A 19841-nucleotide genomic window follows, 5' to 3' on the forward strand; every position below is an offset into this window, starting at 1 on the left:
CAACTTTAAGGTTAAGGAACTACTACTTGGTTAGGAAAAGACCACAGAAATGATTAAATACGAGAATTTGCAATTTCTTTAATGTGCAATGATTAAAAGTATCAACTGAGCAAATGAATATTGGCTTTCAAAAAGTGATTAGAAATAGAAAAATAATTGCTAGATTCTCTTGAACTACCAAAACTAAAAGCAAGAAAACTGTCCAGAAGAGGACTAAACCTCTTTAGTATTTGCACCACTTGTCAGCTTGTTTAAATTGAACATTTTTTTATGTGAATCAGCCACTTTTATGAAAGTAGTTGTGTTAAAATGGACATGAGATGTCATAGATAATTTCCTAATGATCCTGCAGTGTGTAAGGAGGCAAAGTAACCAAATTGATATTGAGACATTCAAATTGGGTCTAATCCAGTCATAGAGAGAAATTCTTCATCACCTGATGTTTCATTATGAATCTGAGGGGAATTTCTGTAGGTTGAAAAATTGCACCACTGGCTCTTTTAAAGACACTGCAACCACTTTAAACATTTAAACACATGTAATGTAAAACAAAACAAAACACAGGAAATGGACTAAATTTAACACCCGCAGGCAGCACTTAATGGTTGTCGAAGCTGACATAGCATATACACAAGATTACCTAAAAGTATGCAGGTGTGAAACCACAAGTGTGCCTTGTGCCTCACGTGTTAGGTCCAATGTGTTTTATGCCCCTCACCTTGTTTGCTTCAGTTTTTGTACATTGTTAGGTATCTTGTATACAAAACATGGTTGCTACGAAATGATTAATAACTAGTAACTTTTTCTGAGTTGCTAAATATACCAAATTTAATGTGTTGCAGAGCAAATTCAATTAAAATCAATTAGATTCAAAATATTTTGCGTTGACTCGTTGTTCACAACGTTTGCAGGCAATATCGTGTTTTGTTATGCATTAATTCAATTTGTGCAGTACAGTCAGCATAAAGAGAAACCTTAACTGATTCTGTACACAAAGCGAAACCCATTTCTTGTTAAAACCACCCACATTTCCTGCTTGTTGCTCCACCGCAATACCAAAGCTGCAACTGAAACATTTTGTCTGTGTGCTACGGTAGCTGGTCTGTGAGAAGCTCGGTGTGTTTGGTTCTCTCTGCGTTCACGACCCTTTGGTTCACCCATAGCACTGACCCCCTCGCCTGCGTCCGTTTAAACTCAAAGGACAGTGAAGTACCAGCTAGCTAGTTTCTCATGTGGTCAGATTAACCATATTCATATTCATGCTCGAATGAAAGTCAGTGATGGTGTGCTGCTCCGTCACAACAGCAAGCAACGAAAGCACATTTTTAAGAAAATAAAAGGTTTTTCTCGGGGTGGATCGTACAAGCCTGTCAGTGATGGGAATTTTCCACTGCACAAATCCACAAATGAACACTCACACACGCTGAGGTTGACCTTATATTCATCATCTACAAACATGCTCAGCCTGCTGTACATGCATGGTTGTATTTTTAAAAATCAGTTGCATAAATAACTGTATAAATGAATGATCTAGCAGCCATGTAAACATTTCCAGCACCGAAAAACATTGATTTGTTTAACTGAGTAGTTGAATCTGACATGGCCCTTAAATATTTCATTATTTCATTATTAATCAAACCTTGTTTTCACCTATAATGTGTAGCCGGAAGACTGTGTGGACTCAGAAGGTGAATTATACTTTAAATTCCATTTTGATTTAATAAAGGCGGGTTTAAAGGAGACATAATATGCTCATTTCCAGGTTCGTAATTTTATTATGGGTTACTACTAGAACAGGTTTACATGCACACCTCAGTTATCCCCCCCCCCCAAAATACCCACATTCCTCTGATTGGCCAACTCACACACGCCTGACCCAGCATTGCTAACAACAACAGAGCAGCTGTGCTAAAATCAGTTCTTAGGTGCCAAACTAGCCGCCTGGCATAAATTATGTATACGTGTGACTCCTTGACGTAGTGTAATGTCACAAAGTCACGGAATTCAAGACTACTGACGAGGCGTTTCAGGAGCAGTGTTTTCTGTGGGAGAGGGGAGCTTTTGTTGGTTTGGACTTTGAATGTTTTGACTTTCAAGATCTTTTACATGCACGAGGGTCATATATAAAACACTGAAGGAAAGGAAATAAATGAAAAAGCATAATAGGTCTTCTTCAAATGAACAGAGCTAGCCGGGCGAATGAATTAGCCTGGATCAATCTCAAAGACATGAGATACATCAGAATATATGACAGTTAAAAATTCTTTCATTGAAATTATTGCACTTTTGACCCAGTACTAAACAGCGTTTTTGCATCACTCTTATATTGCTCTCTCCTAGATTGATACCACCACTGACCTCGTCTTTGTCAACCAGCCTGTCATTACTGATGTCATCCATTTTGCCGGTGCAGTGGTCTTTTCAAATCTATGGTAACCAACAAGACCGCTGCATTCACCTCTTCTCAGCGGCACCCTCCACCATAAATTGTGGCTTTTCATTCTCCGTTGGCCTCATGACTTTGACTCCGAGACGAGGGATGGGATTAAGGGCGCTGACACAAGTGTCAAATTGATACTGTCTTCGTGCAGTATTTACTACGGTACAGGACATTGACTGCTAGCAAATGTGTGGATGCAGGCGGAGGGAATATGTAGTAAAGGGAAAATCTCTGAAATAAGAAGGAAAGAAATGGAATATTGTTTTCATGCATGCACGAGAGGAGAGGCGACACCCAAACACACACAGAAAAGCAGATATTCATGAAAAAAAACTACTGTATGTACACAAAAGGCAAAGAGACGGGGCTGTGTGGCTGCACCCAAAACCTCTTTTATCTGGCGCTGCATTAAGAATGTATGACTGTGATTTTCATATAATGTGTGTCATATCACAAAGTGGCAGGTTTTCCAATTGTCCAATAATGATCTATTTGGCAATTCAATAGTACTGAGGAAGAGACGGCAGGCAGACGTAAAATGAATTAAACATTGAATGGAGGGATCGTGACAGTTCCATTTCAATCTCTCCTCTCCTCTCTCAGAAAGTCTCTGAGAAGACTTGTGTGCAATTGGGGTAAAATCAGTACTTGGACGGTTGCCTGAGTTTGTGTGCACATTGCATTTCTCTGTTCTCTTTATCTCACACTAGACGCCTACGATGCACCACTTTCACAAGCAAAGCAAACGTCTCCTCGCATCTGCTCTCTTGTTTGTTAAGATAGTTTACTGGCAATATCCACGCTGGCTGGTGTACACTGCATCCATAGCTAATTAGCTAATGCCATTGGAGCCCTGAGCTAAATATAAATATAGGATACAAATGTGACCTTCTTAAGTGCAAACACACTGTAAGGTACAGTAAGATGTGGGTGTTTGGTGGATCTTTAAAACAACGATTATCGTGTCTTAGAAAAAAAAAGAAGAAGGTGTGATCGTCTCATTAGAGAAGGGGACAGAAAGAGACAAAAAGTAAAATTAACAGGCATCAGGCGGGATCACTTTTAAACTTTTTTTTTATTATGCAGGTTTGAAATAAAAGAAGCATTGTGACACAAACAGATGCTGCTGGCAAGGAAAAGAGGAGCAGCATCCAAAATGTAAAAAATAAAGAAAAAAAAAATCATTGTTGTGGTCTTCATCATGTTTATCAAACCAGAGGGGAAAATAAAAACAATAAAATAAGAATAAAAATACACCTCCATTGTAAGAAGCAAAGAGTGATCTAATTTCTCTCATAAATAAGAAAACCTGTCAAATGGCTGATGGGCAACTAGCGGAAACAATATATTGATAACCATTTAAAATATTTATCATTACTGGCTTTACAAATAAAATAACTACAATTGGCAGGTTGTTGTTTTTTTTTTTTAGTTTTTTTTTTACACAACTTAAAATGTTATAGTTCTGTAACAACGAAAACTGAAATTATGCTACAGTAAAGAGATAAATACAGATGTCTTTGTCAGCAAAATGCATTTCTGTTAATCACACAAAAGAGTTAAAAAGATGAGATCAACACAACCAAACACCAACTAGAAACTTATAAAAATCACTGTAATGTGGATGTGATGGCTCCATTCACATATTTCATTACTTCACTTCTGCATGTCGAGGAGACAGAATTGACATTATGGTCAGACAAAATAAGAAAAAGGGGAAGGGGAAGGGAGGGGGGGCATTTTGAGGCAATATCTTTTTTTTTTCTTTCCATATTTCATTTTATCTCACAGCGTTTCTTTCTCTCTTTCTATCTCTTTCCTCTCTATCTCTCACCTGGCTCCTTCCATTTAATGATCTGCAGGACACATATTGTGTATTCAGTTTTAGATTGAACTTTATTGGAAAAAAACACACCAGTGAGCACAGATTTAATGCAAGAACGAGAGTGTGAAATACTCCTCTGAAATCCAGCTGCACAAGGCTGTTAAAATTCACGAGAAAGACTCGACACTCGAACACTGAGACACCCTCGCACGCGAGTGTGCGTCCGCGCACGCACACACACACACGCACACACACATACACGCTCAGCTGCGCACGTCATGAATGGGGTACATTCTAACGTCCAGGCGTAAATACACACACACACACGCACGCACACATGCACACAGAATGACTTACATGTAATATTAAAGAAGAAACAAATCTATCTGGACTTCCAATTCCCAATTTGATCCCATAAAAGTGATATTTACAATCACACTGTGACAGTTCAGTAGACCTCAACAGGTCTTTAATATTAAAAAAAGATTCTTTTCGTTTTGTTTTTCCCCTCCCAACCCGTGCTTTTTTTGTATTCATTTGCAGGCCCTTAAGCAAAGCTACCATAACATCTAAGCCTGCGCTGAACCTACTAGAAGTTAATATTTTTCTACAGTACAGGGCCCGACGCTTAGTGGCAAAAAAGAAAGAAAGAAAAGAAATGAAAAGTAAAAGAAGAGAGGAACAACTTTGCAAGCCAGAAATAAATAAAACAGCACAACAACAACAACAAAAAGGAAAAAAAAAAATAATAAAAAAAAAACACAAAAGGAAATTAAAATGATTAAAGAAGAAGAGGAAGAGTATTTTTTCTTCTCATTCTAATTAAAGCTGGATGGGGTCCCTGAGGGGACTCTGATGGTGACACAGAAGATGAGTGCTCTACAGCCCGGCCTGGGCATAGAAAACACAACTCAGAGAGGAGGGTGGGAGCAAGAGAGAGGGAGGGAGGGAGGGGGCTTCATAAGTGCTTGGCAAATTTTTAAACAGCAAGAGGACTGCTAATACATTAAGTGGTACAGACAGCAGTCATCTAGTCAAAAAACTCTGGTCACAAGTTCTTCTAGAAACTGAGAGAAAGAAGATTTACATTGACAAAAAAAGGTGGCGGTGGTGTCGGTGTTTGGGAGGCGGAATGTGTGTGTGTCTGTCTCTGTGTGTATGTAATTGTACAGCATGTTAAGTGTGAACTGTATGTACGTGTATGTGTGTGTGTGTGTGTGTGTGTGTGTGTGTGTGTGTGTGTGTGTGTGTGTGTGTGCATCAGAAGAGGGTTGAGGGGGGAGGGGTGAGGGGGATGGGGATGCAGGGGTTGGGTGAGAGTAGACTCCCCGGTGTCGTTTTTGTCTACAGAGCATGATCTTCAGTTTTCAGGTGAGGTAGAGTGGCTTGTCCCTGCCAATCATGCTGCCACTGGAGAGAAAAAAACAAAACAAACACGGAGGCACGAGTTATTAAGAAAGAAAAAGAATGATTCAAATGCAAAAGTACAGGGGAAAAAAAGGATATTTCTCAATGATTGCAAATACTTTTCATTCCCCGATGGCTAGAATTAAAGCCGAAACACCCTCTCCCTTATAGCTGCTACCTCGCTCTAACCAAAACCCTGTAAATAAACGAAACCTTTCAAAGTGCTTTAGCACGCTGTAGACTTTGAATATCTTCCAGTGCTGCAGGACTGCACAGCCTGCCAAACAATACCAGTGAAAACTTGTGTAAGGAACATCTGTTTTTTACTGCCGTCTGACAAACACATGACAAGCTCTATTATCTCACCATTACCTCTCCAGCTGTCTCCTCTGTCTCGCTGGAATGGAGCTGACAATTTTCAACACTTAATATTGTGAAAGCAGTGGGAGAGACGCGACTATATATGCTGATATCTGAGGGAGGTCTGGATCCCGAAATGGAACGTATCTATCTGACAAATTTAACCTGAGAACCTTGAATTAAGAAGGTTCCCAAGAGTCTTGGCATTTTGTACATTTTCACTGTATAATTTTTCTTTTACTTTAAAATAACATTTCCATTTTTTTAAACTTGTGGCTGCATTCCAGTACCCATACTGCCGTACTATAAAGTATGCCTTAAAAAGATTTAGTATGACACAATAGACCTGATTCACACGGTAGCCATTTTCCTCCAGGGAAACCTGAAAGCTGGGATAATGTAGGCTAAAGCTGCTGTGTTGCAGGTTGCAAGTAATTTGTCATTTACAGCTTCCCAATTGGTCAGACAGCGAAAAGATGACGGTTAACATAAATCTAGAGGCGCATTCGGCCAATTTTTATTTGATAACTCGTTCTCTGATGTTAGCATTCAACAACTTCCTGGCTAACATTACGGATTGATTATTTCCCATGTGTTTCACTTCCAGGTTTAGACAAATGTCTCCAAGATGTGTGTTGATATTTCTGAATTAATTTACGTGTCAAACAGTAACCTATGCTAGAATGTGGTTGAATGCTAACGTTAGCTATTGTCAAACGGAAGCTAACTGGATGTTGTATCTTGACCTACTGTTCGATGTCCCTCCGGATGAAACTATCCACTGTCTTTACAGTTGCTAATCAATCAGGAGGCAGTGAAATGATAACAGTTTGTCAGATTGCCTACGTTTGCATGACTTGCACTCCGGAACGCAGCAGTCAGAGGAAAATGGCCGCCTTGTCAACATGGTCTGTTACAGTGGTCTATGCAAGGTATACCGTGATATGAAAATTAAAGATTATCATACCGTGTAAATTTGCACTGTCTGTGTAAATCTACTGTATTTAATTCCATTAAAATAAAAACTTTTTTCAAGTTTAAATCAAATTTCATGTTTGTCAGGACATAATATTTTGGGAAACTATAACAAAGCATTTTGCTGTATGCAAGCCAACATGCTTTTCTGGCTATTCTGACCCACAATCTTCTGCACAGCGAGAAGAGAGATACGTCACATCGACTGAGCCACCAAGAGAGCACAGGCAGATCATAGCTCAAAGTTAAAGGCGAAATGTTACGATGGCGTAGCGTCTCCCAGTTGTATACATTCTGCATGCAACAGTGCGTACTTTGTAGTAAAAAGGAAATGTATTTGATTTGGATCGCAGCTCGCACTAACAAAGGTTATTGAGGAAAACAGACAACGGGAAGCAAATAAAACAGTCTATTCTGTCTCCACTGACCTGCAGTGGTTGCCACACTCCCGATTGCAGTATTCACTGTCCCAGTCATGGCTCTGAGCCACTCCAGGGCCTGGGCCAGGGCCAGGGGCTCCTGGAGACTGGGAACCCCCAATGCTCTTCTGATACTCTGACTGGAGGTGGGAAAAACCCTGGAGAGAAGAGAGAAAATGAAGTCACCGTCTTAAAGCATTAACTACTCCACAGCAGGAAAGTGTGTCTCCCTGTTTGTTGCCTTACCTGCTGCCCAGGAGGTGGGGAGTGAAGAGAGGCCTGCAGCCCCATCTGGTGAGAGATGATTGGCTGGGACTGGACCTGCTGCATGCGGATAGGCTGGTTGAGAAGCGAGCTCTGGTGCAGGGAGAGCTGCTGGTGGGGGTGAAGGGGTGGGCTGATCTGGAAGGAGGAAGGGGGAGAGGCACTAATGCTGGGCAGCATCTGCGATTGGCTGAGCGTCTGCGACAGCGTGTGGCGAGGGGCGTGTCCTGCGTAGCTCTGCAGGTCGGCGAGGGGGAAGGCCCCGGGGCCCAGGTAGGGCGACGATGGCTGGGGGGGAGGTGGCACACTGTACAGGGGCGGGTTGGCTGGCATCATATGTGGAGAACCCTGGCTCGTTTGGGCACTTTTTGTCTCCACGGGATCATTATATGTCTGGAGGGGAGGGAGGAGAAGTTTATTACAAAAACAGATTATTGTAGTTTGTGCACTTATTATGTATTATTATGCAATGAGGGACTTTTTGGTGCTCACTTTCAGTTTTAACTCCAAATTAAGTGGTTTAGATAAACTGACAAATCTGTCGGGTTGTTTACAACTATGTTTTTTACCCCGTCTGATTTTATTATTGCTCCCAGTTTTCAGCAATTTCCTTAATGAGTATAATGTTATCATAACCACCACAAATGATGGCCAAGGCTCCAAAATACGACCCAACTTGGAATTAAACTACATTCAGTGAAATATTAAAAGTGTGCACCTTGCTGAAAAGTTTATACAACAGTTAGGGCTAGAATATTTACAGTATTGCCAGAATAGTATGGCCAGCATTGTGAACCTATGTCCAAATTGCTTACTTACAGTATTGAAATTATGGTATGCACTATTTTGAGACAGATATGAGCATGCATCTAACAGCTGATGGAGCTGATGGTGGCTGAGTGATTACACTGTCCCATAATTCTTTGTGCCTCCTCTCTCCCACAGAGACGACGCTCTCAGGGGAATTTTTCAAAACAATATGTCAATAAAGCAAAAGAAAAGAAGCAGCTGGCATCAGCAAATTCAAAGACAATTATTGAAATAACGTCAGGAGATAAGTTTAAAAGTGACATAGTTCCTCTTCCAAGAAACTTTCATTTGATGTGAAAGTGTGGTTGTAAATGATGCACTCATCCTGTCCTGTTCATTACCTTAAAGGAACAGTTCATCCCAATATCAAAAATATATATTTTGCTCTTACTTGTAGCACTGTTTATCCATCAACATTTTTTTTATCTGAGTTAGAGAGTTTTGGTGATATGGGATGTTTGTTTTCTCTACAACAAAATGGAACTAGATGGCACCGTGGTGCTCAAAGCTTGCTAAAATTTACCAAACTACACCTGGCCAACTGTATCACAGCACAGGAGGAAGTGTGCATCGACCCCTAATGCCAGGAAGAGCGCCAGGCTTTGAAGCCAATTTTACGTAGTGGCCAAACTGTGTGATTACAACTACATGTGATGCACAGGGGCCCAAAAAAATACTTTTCCCCACAAGCTTACATTGTGAAAGAAGCGGCTGTAAAACAGTGGCTGAACCTCAGCTGAACTGTTTCACCTGCTAGCTTACTTAGTTTAGTTAGCTAGCCTCGCTTTCACCAGTAGATCTACGCTTCTTTATGCACAATGTTATGTTTGGTGGGCCTAGACATTGTTGTTGAGTTTTTAAAAATGTATTTTTTTTTTGCCACTTTAAGCACCACAAGCTGAGTGCCAGCTCCATTATATTTGAGAGAAGGCAGACATCTTTAGTCTATTTCCAACACTCTGTAACTCACACCAAAACAATCTAGAAGGAAACAACAGATAAGAGAGGCGCACTGTCCCTTTAAGTACTCGCACTATGTTTAACAACACTACCATTTGTGGCTACTCATGATCAACGCTCTTCTCCTCTTCTCTTTATTTATGTATTCCACACAAACCACTGTTGATGCCGTGAGACCTGACACACACATTTATTCTGCAGGTCTCTCTGTCTCCCTTTTCTTTCATGAGGTGGTGTATGTATGAAATACATCCACTGTTTCTCATTAACTGTCAGACTGGCTGGAGTGATGTGTGCTGGTCTGCTATTTAGTAATGGCTCACATCCATCCCTCTGAACCCCCGAAATAATCAATGGAACGGGATGGAGGGATGGATAAAAGAGAGGGACAGACACATTTGCAGGGTCAAGTGGAAAATGAAATACTGAAGAAACGGAGCGAGGGGAGAGGGAGAGGATGGGTGTGATTTGTTGAACCGTGTTTTATTTGAAGGGGAGATTTCAGAATATATTCCAGTAAAAGTATTCCATATTCATCAGAGGAAATATACGAAGAGCATACGTGTTAAATGAGGATTGAAACATTTATGAAATCTGTGAAATTTACGACATAGTGTCGCTTTTTTTTTTAATTTACACTTTTTTTTCCCCCAATCACATTCTGCACTTGGGAGTTTTTCGATTGAAAGTGAGCACAAAGAGAAGTGCCGCGGCATACAGTGGGAAGCAATCAAACTTTTGTGTCTTTCTTCTTCTCCTAAACAAACCGGCATGAGTCACAAAACAAAAAGGCAACAGGTGCACGCTGGAGATGTGAATCCTTCAAATGATACTCCAATTACCTCCAATTCCACCCACCCCAATTCACTTTGAAAAGACTCCTTCATTGGTAATTAAAAAGAGAGTCGCGTTGAATCATGAGACTCAGCCCTGCATTCAGATTGGCTGGTCCTGAATGACTGAGACGGTGGGGGGGGATGGGGGGGGGGGGGGGTGTTGGTTTGGTTGCAGGTTTATTTTTGTCAGTCAGTTTTTTGACTGGCAATCTACCAACGTATAGTATCAATCAAGCCTCTGTATAGGAGCTCTGACATGAATGTCTAATTGCGGCAAAGACAAGAGATGAGAATAGTCTTTTTAGTTGAAAGTATGCCACAGTGAAGAGGCTGATGAATTAACTATTCATGCCTTAATCAAGGTGCTTGTTTTCGGCCCATGAGCACGAGAGGAAGTGTGGCGCTGCGCGGAGGGGGGAGGAAGGAGGACGGGGACATGGAGAGGGAGGGGGAAGAGGAGGAGCTTGGTATATGCTAATGCAATTTAGACTTGTGTTTTTCCAAAACAATGCGGAAACACTGAAATGAAATGCAGCGCACAAACAGATTGAAACACCCCCCTGCGCTGTGATAACTATTGTATAAGCCCTGCAGATGTAAGGAGAGTCAGGGAAAAGGGGTGGGGGGCATATGAGCTTTTAAAAAGTAGAACTTTTCCGATTTTTTTTTTTTTTTTTTGTGTTATACAAACACAGGTAGAGAGGTGTTAATGTTCTGAGCTAAACTGGAGTAACCTGCAGCAAAGAGAGAGAGCAGTGGGTGTGAGCAAACCTCAGCCAACACATTAGCGGCCCATCAGGGAGGACAGAAGCACCAGGAGGACAGCAAATGATAGGTAATGTCCACTTCTACTCTTACATGTGCACAAACGCACACATGCACACACACACACACGCACACACACACACAAACACACACTGACACACACGCACGTAATGTTACTTTTCATTTCTCCCCAGGTTGCAAATCGGGTGTGTTTGAGGCCTAATTTTCACTGTTCTCCTCTGGGCACACACACACACACACACACACACACACACTAGCACACACACACACACACACACTAGCACACACACAAATATACTAACCCCTCCGTGCTGCAAGTGGACCCTTTCCTTGGAATAAGAGTGAGAGGAATTCTGTCTAATTTATCATCCCTTATATCGCCGCTGACCCATGTATATCAAAGATGTGACCCCCACGGTTACCTTGGAAACCAGACTGGCTCTGTAGGCGGCCAGGGCTTTCAGGTACTCCTTCTTAGCAGCCTCTGTTTTCCTCTTGTAGCTCTGCAGGAGCAAACACAACAACAACAACGATTGATTACAAGGTGACGCCAAAGGCTAAAATGACCCTGTGGTCCACGCTGACTGATGTGGATGAGATTTTTGGGAGTCACGGTGCGATTGTGTGACCCCGGCAGTCTGCCCTGAATGATGAAAAACATATCAGATGCATTCATTGCACAGTTATCAAGTCAAGGGGATTTGACCATCTGCATGGTGTTGCCGCATTCGAAGCGTTTATTCCTTCAAACCGTCCAGAATGAAATGCGGAGAAAGCTCGTGCGCTGTAAAGTGAAAAGGCAGTTTGAAATATTACGGAGCTAAATGAGGAGTGAGAAGCTGTTTGTCATTTTTGTGTGCTGCTTTTCAGCCTCTTCCTCTATTAAGGCTGTTGCTCATCTCTTAATCAGAGCTGATGTCCCAGCAAATCATTCAGACGAGGAAGAGAGGGAAAAAAAAATAAAAGAATTCAAAACAGCATTAGCAGAGAGGCAATCTCAAGCCTCCTGAATGAACCTCAAATGATGCGTTAAGACAGGGAATTCGAGTTAATGTCATCACATGTCAGTCACAGGCTCTTTATAGCTGCCACCGCCTTTTTGATGCGGGGAAAACAAGTCGCAAAAAAGTCCACCCTTAAATCGATGAGGAAGACTCAGATCTCAGCTCCTCTCTGGAGCATTTTAATATGAAGGAGAGTGTGTGTGTGTTTGTGTGTGTGTGTGTGTGTGTGCGTGAATGCAACGGGTAATTACTGATCCTCAGCGAGAGACTGTCTGTGGCTCTGTGGACGGGGTCATTTCTTTCAAAGAGGTGGGGTAGAATAACCATTAAGCATTCATGTGTTGCCAAATGCACATAGGCTGGCAGCTGCTAACACAGTCAATAAACAAACAGACGTACACAGAGAAGAGCAAACAAACCAGGATGAAGACGGATACAATCTCTTGCTCAAACAGCTGATGTTTATCCTCTCACTCATCCCTATTTACAATATTATTATTATTTCCCTTCCATGATATACATGCAGGTATTTTGGAACAAAACTCCGTTGGATTAGGAACTCAAGAACACAGATTTTCACGATAGAAACATTTAATCTTCGTTAAGAATTACATTTCTTAAAAAAGAAAAACAACAAGTGACAACCTGCCCCGTCACCCCTTAAATATTGATAGAGCCATGGCTGCCTCTTTAATGAACCCCAAACTACTCCCAGCAGCTTTAATTTCAAATTAATTTAACACAGCTAATGATTCGCGCAACGACGGATACTTTTAAATAAATTACCATGCCTAAGGATGTCTAATTATTCCAAAGTGAGTGGATTCATTAGCAATTGAAGCCGTCAGAGGCTGCAGGTCAGTATGAATTAAAAATAACAAAGCTGCGAGGGGAAAGCATATGCCTCCGTCGTAATCCTGACACGGAGGTGTCCCGCCTGAATTAGCCCCTAATTGTACCTTAATGAAATGTTCTTGTTTGATAACCAGTTAATTACAGGAGACAATAACTCCGCACCCTGCTGACACTGAAGGGAGTGATTACCCCGACGACCGAAAGACAGAGCGACCTGTGAGAGTAGGAGGAGAATAAGTAGGGAGGAGGAGGAGGAGAACGGGAAGTAGATAAGGTGGAGAGGAGAGGAGAGGAGAGGAGAGGAGAGGAGAGGAGAGGAGAGGAGAGGAGAGGAGAGGAGAGGAGAGGAGAGGAGAGGAGAGGAGAGGAGAGGAGAGGAGGTGGCGAATTAAAAAGAAGCAAAAGTGTGATGTCAAAGCCGGACAAAAAGGAAGCAAACAGACTAAAAAAGGATGAAGATCTTTGGACGGATGCTAAAACTCAGCCTTTAGAAGAAGTTTCATATCCAAACATGTCACTTAAGCAACGTGACACAGTGTTCTTTTCCTCCTATCTCCGACCTTCCACCGATACACAACTCCAACACAGCAGACTCAATTAAATAAGGCTAAGGTCTGGCCTCCCTCCTACCCGACTCCATTATCACTGTTCCTCCCCACTGCTGTAAAAAAAAAAAAAAAAAAAATTGATCTTAATCTTAAATAACAAAAACAAGAAAAATGTTCTTTTGTGTTTCTGGGGCAGCTTTAACATGTAGTCACCTTGAGGAATAATGCAGCCCAAATAAACGCATTGATCTTGCACTATAAAACAAAGGCCTTTGGGAATTAAAAAAAACGCTATGCATAGTGTGCAGGCATTCGAAAACATCTTAATAAAAAAAAAGAAGAAAATATGAACATAAACACGAATAAAAAGAAGACGCTTTGTTCTAGCGAACTCAAGGGCTGCACTGGAGAATACACAACAACGCGAGCGAGGTGGGGAGAAAATGCACGCTGAAGGAACCACAAAAAAGGACAAAAATCACAACAATGAAAACTTCTGATCGTTCCTTCAATAAAATACAGCGATAAAACATGCAGCCCTCGATGCGTTTATGAGAATCCTGCTGCTGCATGGTGTGTTTGAGAAGTACTATTGGTAATTGGAAACAGGGGGCCACGTTCTAGTTAAAACAAAGCTGTGTGTAGGGGAAGGGTTGTGTTTACATTCTCCTGCATGGCTCCAGAGGGTCTGACTGCGACATTATAGAACACACCTCATCGGTCCTATAGACATGACGTGACAGCCGATGGGGGGAAAAAAAAGAAAAAGACATAACAGCGTATACATCAAGACATCGAGAGCATGGGGAGATAGAAATGCACTTCACGTGAACATTAGCGGTCAGCAGCTGTGGATAAAGAACACCATTATACGTTGCTACATTCAACCGAAGACAGAAATGTTAATATCTTTGAAGTAGCTTGAATTGGTTCCACTCTGTAAATACACAGTGGACAAGTTTATCCATTTGTTGTGCTGGAATAAGTGACAGTGCGAGTCACGGAGAATAATTAGAGCAATCACCGTGTTATTGCCCAGACAGGGGTACTACATTTCATTCCATAATGACATCATTACCTCAAGTTAATTATGTGTCTTGCGCGGTGACACGTTTGATTAAACACATGAATGCACAAACAAATCAAAAAATTAGCTGTGGAACGGCACAATAAATGGGCGCATTTTTAATGGCGGGATTGCCCTTTTGTGGGTTTCGTTTTTTCCGTTCGTCTCCGTTCCCAGGTAATGCTGTGAAGGACAAATGCATTTAGAGAGAGAGAGCAAGAGGAAGAGAGAGAGAGAGAGAGAGAGAGAGAGAGAGAGAGAGAGAGAGAGAGGGAGGGGGAAACATCTACGGTGCAAAATCTAAGGTGAAAAAGAATCCAGGACATAAAGGGTTAAGGAGCACAAACAATAACATTTCAGGAGCAGATGTCCTTGAGGCAAAACCAAGGACAAGGCAATTGCTAATCTTGTATTCCCAGCATGATCAAATCACCAGGCAACAGATATAAATAAAAGGACAGGAAATGAGGAATTCACATTCAAGGGTGTCAGCGGCGAAATGAAGATTCATGGTGAAGAGCCCCGGTGAAGGCGGCAAAAATTAACTGCAAATAAAAGGGACAGACGGCCTCCAAAGTCCGGCGTATAAAGTAGGTTTGGTGGGAGAAAAACACACACATGCTAGATAGGGTCTAGTCGACGGAGGCTGGGGCTGGGGGGAATGGGCTGCACTTTGTCATGGAGACAGGTGCTTTTATTTGACACCCAATAGGCTGCGCCCTGACTGGATATTCTAAAAATATGAGTCTGCGCATGATCATCAGACTGTCTCGTTTTCCATTCATTTCACACCATCATTTGTTACCGCAAACACACAGGAACCCCTTTGACTTTGTCTGTTGGTGTGGAATGCTAAAACGAAATAGAAAATGTGCTGCGCGGAACCGCTTTAAACTGCAGTAAATGTTAATGTAGCTCCATATGCACAGGTCAGCCGGTAATAAAATTAAATTGGCTCCTGAAAATACTCAGGCGAAGTATATTTCTGCACTGCTGATGGTAGGAAACTTTTCGCTTCTTTCAATATATAATTTTCACTGCATTAAGAGATTTCTCGCAGTGGATTCAGCACTGTTGGTGCATGTCTAATTCACAGATAAACATGCAAAGAGAAAGATTTCAAGGCATTAGATGCATTACTCTTCCTTCATAAAGCGAATATTTTACAAGTTATCATTGCAGACTGAAGGATAATAATGTCGTTTAAGAACAAGAATCTTATTTTTGTTGGTGCAGCGCCATCATTCCATATAAATACATATTTTATGCAGTTTAGCATAGAACAGACTCATTTTGTTGCTAATCCACCTTTGAAATTAAAAGCTCCAGCTGCACTTTCAGTTAAAGGGTAACTCCACCAATTTTACACATTAAAATGTGTTTACAGGTCTTGGGGAGTACTACTAGTACAAGTGCTGTGGTATAAAGCTTGTGGCTCCAGAGAAAGCTGCATGTGATCTGATAAATTGCCTCCAGTGATGTCCCTCAGTGGCTAAGTTGCATTGTGGGTGATGTAGGCGACCCCTTTTTGAAAAGCAGTCCACTGGTCTAACATTGCGCCTTGATTGGTTGGATTGTGGATAGTGAAAACAATTGATTAAATCTGACACAGCAGAACCAGGGATATTACCTTTTGTATTCCACAAATGCTTCTTCATTTTCAAAACCTGGCGCTTACATTACCCACAATGCAGCTTAGCCACTGAGCGACATCACTGGAGGCAATTTATCAGATCACATGCAGCTTTCCATTGGAGCCGCAAAAGGCGTACTACTACTTTTCTCACATATGTAGTAGTACTCCTCAAGAGCTCTCACTACACTTTAATGTGTAAAATTGGGGGAGTTACTCCTTAACGCTTTCTAATTGGTCCCTGCCAGCTAGCTGTATTAACTAGCAGGAAGGACATATTGTTGTGACAAGCAACACCAGAGCTGTTAAATGTTAAATCTTTGCCGCTGCATGAGTCAGATAGTCTCAGCAGTGTGTTACAACAGACGGACTCAGGTAGCTGCTAATGCTCTGCAGACTTTACAGTATGTGTAGTGAACCTGACCTGTGAATTCGTATGGCCATGACCTAAAAAATGGAAACTAGGCTGTTGGAGCAGTTTTTAGTCGGATTTCAGGCTAGTAACTGACATATGAATATGTACTTCATCATTTAACTGGTAGCTAGTCATCTACTGGTCTACCCAGTGCTTCCAGTGAAGTACCATAATAGAAAGTTATGAAAATACTCAACACCTGAAAGTGGCTGCATTTATATAGTGCTTTTATCCAGCGCGCTTTACAATTTGATTCTCATTCACCCATTCACACGCGCACTTACACAACGCTGACAGCGAGCTACAATGCAGTGACCAATGGGAGCAATTTGGGGTTCAGTGCCTTGTCAAAATAAGTTCATTCAATTTAAACACGGCTTCGTAAATAATACTCTGAGGCAGTTCTGTGAATAGTTTTCGTGAATATGAAATATACAAACTTCTGATCAACCAATCATTTTCAGGCTAAAATAAACATATTCTGATTAGCCACACCCATTTTTTTGTGTAAGTGCAACCCACTTCCAACGTAAGCCCCGCCCATTCCAAGTAGGAATACGGATACGGATCATTTAGTTGGTCGAACAGATACAGTCTCAGATAATAGTGTACTCGCTCATCCCTACCTCTAAGGACAAAGATCAATTCACAGTAAATTCTCCATACTCTGAGTGAACACAGTATTGATCTACCTGTTTCTGCTCCTCTCCCAGTCCGTCCCACATGGAGGCTACTATCTTGGATACGTCTCCGAAGGTGGCGTTGGGATTCTGTCCTTTAATGGCCGCCTGGGTGTCTCTGAAGAACAAGGCGTAGGCTGACACAGGCTTTGTGGGCTCGTTGGGATCCTTCTTCTTCTTCTTCTTTTGGGGTTTGGGCTTGGGCTTCATCATCTCTGAAGACGGCCGCTTCTCGCCCGTGATCTGGAAGACCATCAAAAACACACAAAAAACAAAACGGCTTATTGACACCGCAGCGACAAGGGGGTCTACCAATTAAACTGGAGTGAATAATTTCATCTCTGATGAATGTTCATAACATCGGGTCCAGGTGAAGCATGTAAACTCCATTAAATCCATAATTCAAACTATGTTCAACACGCACGTTCAGTGTTTGGATATTGTAGCAATGTGTCACTGACAGCGACACTTTGACACAGAGGGTGGTTGACAGCGTTTTTGTCTGCCTTACTTTGTCAAAAAATAACATCTGTTAGTTGAATTTATCAAAACCTTTTCAAATCTTTATTTTTCAGTTGTTCAGCAAGTCATAAATTCTGACTTTTCATGCGCCGGGTGAAAGGAATTTTAAATCGCCTGCTGTATCTGCTCTGGCTTTGATGTGGTCTCAGAATGAATTGGAGAGAGCAAATGGAATTACTTACTGATAGGAGAGGTGTTAATCATTTTTATTCACACACACACAGTGAGAAGCACAGCAGAGGTGCATAGGCAGGGAAATACATTTTCTTTAACTAAAGAATCCCCCTTTTTGCTGTACTGTATCAGTGCGAGCTAGCGTTTAAATACACGATGAATCTGAAACACTGCTGGTGATGGCAGATTCAATTATACACTCATTCGCGTTTCCCCCTGACAGAAACGGAGCAGATCCACAGAGACGTTAGGTTGGTGGCCAATTTATGAAAGCAGTTTTACACATTTACATAAACCAAATGAATGTAAACAAGTTTCCTGCTCTTCTCATATAAATGAATGAGTGATTGAAATGAAGGAGTGGACTGCATAGAGCTCCGATGACAAAACAGATAGGATCGACAAACACCTTGTGTCTGCGTTGTTCATGATCAACCCATTAAATCATCCTTCGCATCTGAAAATAAAGGAGTTTGCTTCACTTTTTTAGAGAACATGAACAAAATTCAACACAGTCGCCAGAATAAAACGCTGCCATCGTTCGTTTCTGCAAACTATTGAAATGTTGAATTTGTAAATTTTATACGTATTGTATCAACATTTTTATAATACGTGACATGTCATATAATGTTCAGATGATGATGTATATGAGCTTACTTGCTGTCAGTGTTTGGGTTTTTGGTTTAATTTCCTATTTTACTTTGTAAGGTTCATCCTCATGTGTCATGTTGTCTGTTACTTCCTGTCTTGGTTTGACTTTCCCTCCCTTGTGATTGTGATGATTTTCACCTGTCCCTGATTAGCCACCTGTGTATTTAGCCCATGTGTGTTTTCCCTCTTTCTGTTGTCACTTCATTGGTGTTTGCACTGTTTGTTCCTTGTGTTTCTTCTGAGTTCTCCACGTTTCATTGGCTTTTTGAAAGTTTTGTATTTCCTTGGTTCTTGGTTTTTCCCTGCCTGTTTTCCTAGTTTTTTTTTTAATTTATTTGATCGGCTTTTCATTGAAGCTTGCTTTGCCTGTCTGTAGTCTGCATTTGGGTCCTTTCTGCTACGATTTAACACTTTCATGTCAGGAAGTTGAGGTGATGGCGGTGGCATGATGGCTACACGAGACAGCAGCCAAGCCAGAGACCACTGTTCAAGATGGCATTTCGACATTTGCAAACATGAAACCAAGGAGGAATTTTAACAAGTCAGCCATGTCAGTGGCACAAAACTAGACACTTGCAACTGAAAACCACGTTGTTGTTGTTTTCCCTAGCCGTGTTTGTGCGACCAAAACAGGTATTTTAAGCAAAAACATGACCTTTTCCTAACCCTTATCAAGTGGTTTTATTTTCTAAACCTAACCAGACCTTAAGCACAGCACTGCCACAACATAAAACTGAAATTTAGAGTTTTAACATGAATATACACTGCCAACATTTGGTCTGGTAGTTGGGTTGCAATATATCCAAATAACTTCAGGGAAAAGGATTTCATGTGGTGTCTTGTGGCATGTGTGTGAAAGAGTTTGCCCTCGATCTTACAAACATGCCTCAGTGGCAATGGATTGCCAGCTATTTGCAACTGTGTAATTTGAAGAGCAAAAATGATCTGTCACAAAGGACCAAGACAAGATTTTGGAAATGTGCTGCTCAGAAAAAATAATAAAAAAAATATTAAAAAAATAAAAATCGTTTCTACACTTACATTCAAAATATTTGAATATTTTAAATCAAATTTCTTTTTCAAATGTGACACCACACTCCACCACACCATAACATGCACTACAAAAAAATAAATACAATTTTTTTTTTTTTTTAAAATGGCATCAGCTCCCCTCAACAGCAAAATTCTGCAACCATGTGAGTTTTCCAGCC

The 19841-nt window shown here is 41.3% G+C and overlaps 1 protein-coding gene across 2 annotated transcripts in view; it reads right to left on the reverse strand.

Annotated features, from left to right (window-relative positions):
- Positions 1–3496: 3496 nt before the first annotated feature.
- tox2 (TOX high mobility group box family member 2) overlaps positions 3497–19841 on the reverse strand; it is a 111281-nt gene continuing 94936 nt past the window's right edge. For both annotated transcript variants that reach the window (XM_073468402.1, XM_073468400.1), the window contains 5 exons: positions 17296–17526; positions 11505–11585; positions 7673–8083; positions 7436–7584; positions 3497–5675 (listed from right to left, as the gene is read on the reverse strand). In XM_073468402.1, coding sequence (XP_073324503.1) covers positions 5633–5675; positions 7436–7584; positions 7673–8083; positions 11505–11585; positions 17296–17526 — 915 coding nt within the window. In that variant the 3' untranslated portion in view covers positions 3497–5632. The remainder of the gene's footprint in view (positions 5676–7435; positions 7585–7672; positions 8084–11504; positions 11586–17295; positions 17527–19841) is intronic.

Source organism: Pagrus major, chromosome 6 (genome assembly GCF_040436345.1).
Source record: "Pagrus major chromosome 6, Pma_NU_1.0".
NCBI lineage: Eukaryota > Metazoa > Chordata > Actinopteri > Spariformes > Sparidae > Pagrus > Pagrus major.